The following is a 9,418-nucleotide window of genomic DNA, read 5'->3' as shown; positions in this document are numbered from 1 at the left end:
AGTGGGAATCATGTTTTCTCACATTCTTAGTAAAGTCTGTTTTTTTGTGAATTCTAAAATTGCAAGTTAATCATCTACCTATATTAAAAAAAACTAAAAAAATTATAAATTATAAATGCATTATTGATGTGGGTGTATTGGGTAAGCTTATTGGTTTGGGTTAATTTATTTTATTAAACCCTATTTTAAATACTTTTAATTTTTATTTTATTTTTCATTTAAGATATTCGAGGATTACATTAAACTCCAACTAAAGCAAATATTAAAAGAACTAGGTAATTGGTGAACTGGCTTTTTTTGTGATGGGGACATTAAAACATTAGCATTATTTTTGAACAAGCCTTATCTGATTGTGTTAGCAGGACCACCACCACCAATAGTTGACTAATAATAAACTAGGTTGGCACAAATATTCATGTTGATTCACTGCCATGAAACATTACCAATTTTTTCATGTAACAATTACAGCAATTTGATGCCCATCAACTTTGAGACTACCAGGAAAACTCCAAAAACAGAAAGATTTAAAGTTCATAACTAATAATAATTAATATAAGGGACAAAGAATCATTATCATTATGATATGCATAAGTTGCCTAATGGGGAACCTAAACTCCATTTGCTGATATGCTTTTGTTCAAAGATTCTTTTTTTGTAAGCCTTTTTAAAATTCAACCCATGTTTTATTAAATTGGGTAATCAGGAGTTGGGTATTTTTAAAAGAAAAATTGAATTCGAATCTTATTGTAGTTCAACACGTTTCAAGATACCTAAATAAAACCGACAATAAAATTGAATTACAATGAAAATTCCATATGCCAGCTAGTTAGACCAAATTATACCATCCAAATCGTGACCACTTTAGGTTGAATCTGTCAATGAGAGAGCTGAAAACAGCTTTAAAAATAATCAATTTGCAGGGGTATTTTATCTAAACAAACCAATTATTCAGGTTAGCATCATAATGGACAACATAAGGATCATAATGCCAATAGCTAGTTGCCAGCAACAAGCAGCAGATAATGAAATTTCCAGGCAAATTAGACGGAATCTGTTTTCACCACCCCAATTCTTTTTCCAGTGATATAACTACTTATTTTTCTGCAAACAAATTGTTACCATTTTTAAGGGTTAAATCATTTTTTAGAACTTGAACTTGGTGACTATTTTCACATTGAAATTTGAACTTTTTTTAGTTTAAATTGGGCCTTGAACTTGACAATTATTTTTATATTAATAAGGCTTCAAAACCTCCAATGTGAAAAGAATTGCCAAATTTAGTATTGAACGTGGAAAAAAGATTTAAGCTTAAATATGAAAGCAATTGCCTAATTCAAACCTAAATATAAAAATAATTGCTAAATTTAAAGTGTAACTTAAAAAAAATATTTAAACCCCAATATTAAAATAATTTTCAAATTCAAACTTCAAATAATAATTTAACCCAAGTTTTAAAAAAAAGTGAACCCATCATTTTGTCCCCACAATTAATTTTCAATACTTTACAAATTTTTACATGTAATTCAAGCTTTTAGCCAAACTAGTATTGCACTAATAGACTCATAATTACCACCAAAAGCTTGCAATTGCAGATGACCAGTAAAAAATGATAATGAAATGAGTGAGATTTATCAAGATTACATGAAACAGTATTTGACATTTGGTAGGTATATAGGATGGAGGTCCACCACTAAGGAAGATTCAGTTCAGTGGAACTATGAAAATGAGGAGAATATATTTGAAAAAATAATAATAATAATAATAAATCACCACCATAAGCTATAGAGAATATGACAAAAAATTCAACACCACTAAAGCAAAAAATAAAAATAAAAATTAGGAACTAGTAGAAACGATGAAAAGAGTTCCATGTTGTTGGCTGAAATTAGGGAAAAGTTAAGTGTAGATCTGCCATAGCCATGACCTTCGGAATCTTAACATCACCATTACTCAAAAACATAACTAATCTTGTAAGGCGTGGATCGTATTTTCGGCCGAACAGATGGTGATGTCACAATGAGAAGTTTCCCAATTTTGCGATGATAGACGATATCATGACGACATGAATGAGGATGTTGCAACATGGCGACGTGTTTCCCACAAACACCGTGTTTCTTCTTCCAGTGATATTTTAGTATGATTAGAACTCTAATCTTAGCCTATTTAAAAGGACCTTGTATCCCTATTTTGAGAGGCCAATTAAAAAGCAATTAAAGATGTAGTCGCAGATGAGTTTTAGTAAGAGTTTTCATGGTAATTATATAGAGAATTTTGTACCCATTTTGAGAGAACTCTATGAGAATTAGAGCTTTGTTTTTAGGGTTTGAGTTTGTATGTTTAGTACATTTAGGTTTATTTTCTCCCTATTATATTCTCGTTTGTTTACTCATTTAGTGAAAAGTCAAAACCTACTTTGTCCGTGGTTTTTATACTCTTCGTACAAGTTTTTCACGTAAAATTTGTGTGTTCGTTCTTCTCCACTTTTATTATCTCATTGTTTATACGGGTCGATCTCCAACAAACCTTATAATTTTTTTTTTCAAATATCAAACCCTTAAAATAAATTAAGAAAATCATATTATTTATCAAACTAGTACATTTTTTTCTAATAAAGAATGCCTCGTCATAACTTTTTTAGGTGTTTTTTTTTTCTCTAACATATTATATAAAAAAATTGTCTTCACATAATTGGCTTTAGACCTAATTTAGGAATACTTCTCAAAAGTATTTTTAAGACAAAAAAACACTTTTGAAACAAAAACATTCTAAATAAGCTGCTTTTTGAAAGAATAAATGTTTCTCCTAAGTAAAAAAATTGGCCCAACAACACTCTTTTTTTTAGTTTTCCTCCAAAAATGTTATTTTTAAATCACCTTTAAAAAATATTCTTAAACTAGACATTAGTTGAATTAGCCGCGTATATTAATTTGAATCAATTTTAGATCTTATCTATTTTTGTTTATTTTTCTTTTGTGATTTACTCTAAATTTTAATTATGGGTATCTGATTTTATTAAAAAAATTTTGTGGTGAGTTCAGTACATATATAATTGATAATTATAAAATTTATATTAAACCAATGAATGCCATTGAGACTAAGTCATCCACCCCACTAAACAACTCCATCATGGTCCCTAGCCACAAAGCCCTCCCCCTCCCCCTCCCCTTAATTATTAAACCATTTATCATACAAGTTGAAGTCAATATTCTTAATTTATGAGATATTACTCCTAGAGCTGAGCTGAGTAAGAAAATTGAAAATCTATTTGAATTCTAACCTTGGGTTTATTATTAAATTTGTGTGATTATTATTTAAATTTATTCAGTTTGATTTGGTTTTTAATTTATAAAATAAAATAAAAATTACGACTATTCGAACCAAGCATAATTTTACTTTTATTTAAATTATAATTTTTTATAATATAAAAAATATTTTTATACATAAACTAGTACCACTAACTATTTTTAAAAAAATCAATAAACCGAAACCATCTGAAGCAGTAAAATTCGATTTGTTGGGTTGAATTACTTCGATTACCTGTGAATGGAACTGTTAGTACTGTAATTATTCAAAGGTAAAACTTTAGTTGATGGTAAAAGGAATAATGGGCTCACTTTGAACCCATCCAATCTGCTTTCAGCCATCTGATTTCCATGGTGCCGAGTGATGACTTTGTAGATTAAGAAGAATCAAGGGAGATCACTTTGAACTGATTAGACAGCATTTTGATACTTAAGATGAAGTTATTTTAACGAAAGTGTTTTTGGAGAAAAGCTTCTAAGAGATAGTTATCTTCAGTCCAATCATGAGATGGAGTATCCTTTTGAGGCACATAATTGATAAATCTTGCATACTCATAAGATGGATACCACCTAAAGATGATTGGTAGAAAGTAAACACTGATGATGCAGTTTGTCAGAGGTCTGGGCATGCTTCAAGTGGTGGACTAATACGTGATCATCGTGACTTTTGGATTGCTGGTTTCTTAAAAAATATTTATTGTTGTTAGGTGATTATGGCTGAATTTTGGGGTGCAATAGAAAAGCTCCAAATAGCATAGAATTTCAGATAAAAGTAGATGATACTTGAGATGGATAGTACTAAAATTAAGTGATCCAAGTAAATGGAGGTGAGCAATATTATTCAGTTGTGACATGAGCAATTAAAGATCTACTTCAACATCTTTGGATGGTTCGAATTTCACATGTTTTCCTGTTGGCAGCACCAACGTTCTCAAGGCCTTTGGGTAGATTTATATTCATGCAACCACGCTATGAAAATTTTTAACTACTCCGTGATGATTATTCTAAAGTGACTTGGACTCGATTAATTTAATTTTGACTAAATCTATCTTTTATATTAAAAAAATAAAATAAAAAAAATGTTAATCTTCCGTCACAAATAATATGCTAAAATAAAAAAATACTTTAATATGAAATACATTAAATTATAATCCATCTATATAATTAGAATTAGAATTAATCATGAAAAAGCTAACCTGCTAATTAGTTGGGCTTTGAATTTTTTTTTGAAAATGTGCTTATGTGGATGTTCTATGATAAATTGAATTTTAATTAAATTTTTAGATTAAAATTAATCTGGTATGCACCTTCCTACTCATATCTTCATTAACCATATGCAAAATATTATCTGGTGGCTGACCATTGCAATGTAATCAAATTTCATCTTAATTTTTGAGGGCCAAAACAAAGTTTCATCGTTTTGGGATTAAGGACTGAATTGAATATTTATTTTGAATTTTAGTGGTTAATTGGAAATTTTTAGGAGGGATGAATATTTAAATGTTAGTATGAGCTTTCAAGCTGCAAAAAATTTAAAATTAATGAATTATTTATTTTTAAATAAAAATTTAGTTCTTATTTTTAAGTTAATTAATTATTAATTTAGTTGTTATATTAAAAGAGATGGCCCATTCTTTTCATAACTAATAGTTGGTCAAGGTTCAAATCATTTTATGTCCAAGTCAAGAGGCCGAAAATGTTCAAAACATTCTTAAATAGTCCAATTTTGGGCCTGAGTATAGTGTCAGAAGTGTAACTGTTGATCCACTTTCAATTCCAAAAGCCTATTTTCTTTAAGCTCATAAATTCTTTTTAAACAATCTCATGTTCCGATCATCTAACATAATGTTTAGAGCTATCTATATTTTCTCTCCAATTCATAAATAAGAAGATAAGGCACTTCAGCGCACTCGAACCCACACCCTCATGCATGGGCAACAAGACTTATACCAATTAAGTTAAGACTCAATCAACTATTATATTAATAAATTTTGTAAAAAATATTTTTAAAAAGAAATATTCAATAATGAATATAAGCAGAGTGATAATGAGCTTGTATTTTAATAGTATTGAACATGCTTTTAATCATTGAATTTGTAATTTGTAACTATTTTACGAAAAAAAATAAAAATATCATAATAAAAATATTAATTATAATCTAAGAGAATATATACTTCCAATTGAGAATTCGATTAAGAATTCAAGTGCTTATATTTCTAACATGTATTGCTTGGAAAGCCATATCTAAATATTTGCACTAGCCAAATTTTAAGTAAATTAGCAGCCAAGCAGTAAACTTAGTTTCATGTGTGTGTATATATATCTCCATTTGATTTTCATTTCTTTGTGAAGTTTGGCACAACCATGCATTACTGAGATAATAATGTAAGAAGGTGGAAAATGAATTAATGATGAACTTGTATACTTATAAAAGCTCTATATGCTCATATTATAATCAAGACGATAGAATTTCCTTTAATTTACTACAATGCTATTTACTACACATTGAAATCGGCTGGGATCCTTGCATTAGATACTAACATCCGATAACATGACCGAAGGTGAACCACAGACAAATGACAATCCCCAATTCTGAACTTCAGGACAGGGTATATTATCTACTTTAGAATTCCCTAACATCATTTCTACAAATTCCAGGCAATAAATATCATAAATTGCATCCTGCATGGTGCTTGATTCACCTATATGTCAAGTACCAGACAACTAACAAGTTCAGCAGAGCCGAAATCTCTGGCGGCAATAACCTTCCAGTTAACTGTTTCTGATTCGGTAAGTGAATCAGGAACTTGGTTTAAGGAACCATCCGAAAAATAAGTCGAGCTTGACAGTGAAGGACTGAACTTATGCTGTGGCTCAGCCTGGAGAACAGCAATGTCACGATTGGGATCTTTCGTGATGACGTGAAGCCTTCCATGAAATCCAGCAAGTAAAAACGGAGATTCCGAATTAGAAAAATCATTAATAGGGACATTTCCGATGACAACCTTCCAAGCATCATCGGTTCGGTCATACACCTTTATTTTACCCCGATCCAATGAGCCAGAAGCATCACAAGCATATAATTGACCATCAAGCACAACACTCAACTTTGTACCTGCTTGCTTTGAAGGCCAGCCCTCTCCCATGCCACTTGGCATATCACCCCATGAATTTGTTTCAGGATCATAAATCTCACCCCCGGCATCAACGATGAAGGGCCATGAATATAAACTCTGAGCTACACATAACCTACCCATGTATGAAGTCATTCCAGTGGCAATAGGCTTCAACACGTCAGCCAAAAAGGCATTAGGTAACTCATGAGCTCTTGAGCATGGCATACTTGGGACTTGGGACCAAGTACTGGTGTGGGGATCGAAAACTTCAGCAGACTGAAGAGGTTCAATCCACCTCGGCCTTGACTTAACTCCTCCTACAACATATAACTTATCATTTAAAATGCTCGTCTTACAGTAGGCCCTATCTATTGACATGGGAGTCATTTCGCTCCAGGCATTTAGAATTGGATTGTACCGCCAGACATTTTTCATGGTAGAAACTCTAGAGAATCCCCCTAGCACATAAAGACATCCATCGACAGTACCAATGCCACAACCACAAAATGGTGCATGATCCGATCCATCCTTCTGCCCAAGCCAGTTTTTTATAAATTCAGCAACTTTGATGCTAGGTCCCACCATGTTCCATAAACTCTTCCGGGATTCTCCTTCAAAACCGGCACTCGGAATTGATGGCAGCCTCTGCCATTTCCTTGACAAAGGGTCCAAACCATACCATAGAGGCTTTTCCTCGTCAAGTTTAGTTAACACATATAACCACTCCTCTGTCTTTCCTAGTTCTTTTCTCAAATTAAACAGTTGAGGGCTCATAACAGTCGCCTTCCACTTCTGTGACACCAACCTTAAATTGAAGTAGTGAATTCTAGGAAGTCGAGCAAGGATCTGCAATGACAGCTCATCAGGAAGACAAGGAATCAATCTTGAGTTATCTTCATTCAAGCATGAGGACTTATTTTTCTTGCACGTTCCACTTTGTAAGACCTCGTTGCAGTCATTTATCGAACTCCTTGGTGCAGCCAAGCTCAGAACAGCCCCCATGAATTTTAGCCTGCTTGCTGCAATGTTGATGTCATTGTACTTCCATTGATCAAAGAAAATGTTACAGATGAAAGAACCGAAGTAAAACTATAAGATGCAATGCTCATTATTAGACCCAACAAATGCATCTTCAGGCCATTCTTTGACTTTCAGCTAGCACAAACTTAACATAAATCAAAAGGAAACACCCTTTACTCCTCTTTCTTCTCCAAAAAGCCAAGCCAAAATCTATGAAATTCGATTCAACTATTCCCCCAACCTCTCAAGTCTCAACCTCCAAAAGAAAGGAAGACAATATAATTAAACTAACATAGCATTGGACTAAATAATTCATTTAAACCAATTTCCCTGCAATTGTGTTCAAAGATTAATCCCCATCCCCCCCCCCAAATTTACATAGAAAACACTGCAAAAAGAAGAAGAAGAAGACCCTCTTCCCCAATTTACATCACCCATCAATGCAAAGAAGAAAGATACATAACACTTCTAACTCAATTTCCGATCAACCCACCAAATGATCATAAAACTTTCACTGTTAATTTTTCCCAAACTCAACCATTCTACTTCATCGTCATCAACAGATAATTAGTGAAAGAAACAGAAAATTTTTACAAAATAAAATCAAATGCAAGAAAAAAAACCATAATTCAGAAAATTAAAAGAATTGAAGGAGAAACTGCATGAATTTCAGGTGCATTTACTCGGATCTTTAACTGGAAAAAAAAGAAAAAATAAATAAAAAGGAAGGGTTGAGTGAAAAATTACCTAACACTCAGAAAATAGTAACATCCAAATTAGCAAGTGAAGCGATCTACCAAACCCAAAAGCGAATTTTGTTGGGACACTGTGTTTGCAATTGTAAATACTAAATTGCAGTTCATTTCTGGCTGCTTGAAATACATATAAATAATAAACCGAATCAGCAAAATATAAATAACGTTTGTTTACAAACAATGCCAACGTGTATCACAAAAATCAGCATTTTTTTTTCCTCATTTCTTTATTAGTCAACGTATAAGTTACATGTGACATCTCGTTAATGGTTGTTGTTAAAGTTGTGTTTTCACATTACGAGGTTCTTTTTGTTTAGGCCCATAAATCTTTATGGGCTCATTAGGCCCAGGATTAGTTTCATCCCTTTCATTTTCGGATTTAAAATAAAAAATGGAATTTTTAGAATTGGTTAAAATGTGATGTTACTTCTTATACTTTGACAAAATTTGAGATTTACTCCTTGTTCTTTATAAGTTAAAAATTCAATGTCTGACTTTTTCAATTTGAAATCCGAGTTCAATCATTATCGTCATTGGTAATTTCTATCAACTTGTTTTGCTCGGTACAAAGGAAATAAATTTAGAAGGACGGAAAATTGAAGGGGTGGAAAACTATAAGGATGGAAAATATAAATTTCCTTTCCACAAGTGTGCTTGGTAGGAAAGATGGAAAAATAGAAAAAAAATACAAATTTCTTTCTCTCTATTGTTTGGTAGAGTTGAAAAGTAAAAGGAAAGAAAATAAAACAATTGAAAAATGTCTAATTTGAACTAACATACACGTCTCAATCATTTTCTTTCCTTTCATAGTTCCAATTTGAAAGAATTGATTTTTATGCATTAGGACGAAAAATGATCACTCCTCATATTTTCTTTCTTCTCACTTTTTTTCCTAACCAAGCTTACTCAAAATTTATTTTCTTTCCGATTTTTCACTCCCTCCTCCAATCCCTCCACTTTTTCACCAACCAAGCACACCCTTAGAGTTAACGCCTTCTTTTCACAAAAACAAATATGCATAAATTTCTTAAAAAAAAAAAACTTGTTTGATAACACATCAACCTACACTTCTTGTCTCAAAAAATGTCACTTTCTAATTTTCCTTTTGACAGGGGCAAGTGTTGTACATATATCAACTAGAGGTGATTATGGGTTGGACCAGGTTCAACCCAAGCCTAAATAGAATTTTAGGCCCATTTTCTAGGATCAACCATGGCTTGACCTG

General features: G+C 32.0%; 1 protein-coding gene across 3 annotated transcripts; it reads right to left on the bottom strand.

Annotated features, from left to right (window-relative positions):
• Positions 1-5,724: 5,724 nt before the first annotated feature.
• On the bottom strand, positions 5,725-8,393 carry LOC107901435 (F-box/kelch-repeat protein At1g22040). Of its 3 annotated transcripts, none has more exons than XM_016827446.2 (2): positions 8,186-8,393; positions 5,725-7,437 (listed from the first exon to the last, which is right to left on the bottom strand). In XM_016827446.2, exon 2 carries the CDS (start codon positions 7,418-7,420, stop codon positions 6,005-6,007), a length of 1,416 nt encoding a protein of 471 aa, XP_016682935.1. In that variant the 5' UTR covers positions 7,421-7,437; positions 8,186-8,393; the 3' UTR covers positions 5,725-6,004. The 3 variants fall into 3 exon arrangements, with proteins under 3 accessions (XP_016682935.1, XP_016682936.1, XP_016682937.1); XM_016827447.2 differs by having other exon boundaries at positions 5,725-7,694; positions 8,186-8,385; XM_016827448.2 differs by having other exon boundaries at positions 5,725-7,430; positions 8,186-8,385.
• Positions 8,394-9,418: the final 1,025 nt, after the last annotated feature.

The sequence above is a fragment of the Gossypium hirsutum genome, chromosome D06 (assembly GCF_007990345.1).
Source record: "Gossypium hirsutum isolate 1008001.06 chromosome D06, Gossypium_hirsutum_v2.1, whole genome shotgun sequence".
Taxonomy (NCBI): Eukaryota; Viridiplantae; Streptophyta; class Magnoliopsida; order Malvales; family Malvaceae; genus Gossypium; species Gossypium hirsutum.
This window is presented reverse-complemented; position numbering and strand designations above follow the sequence as displayed.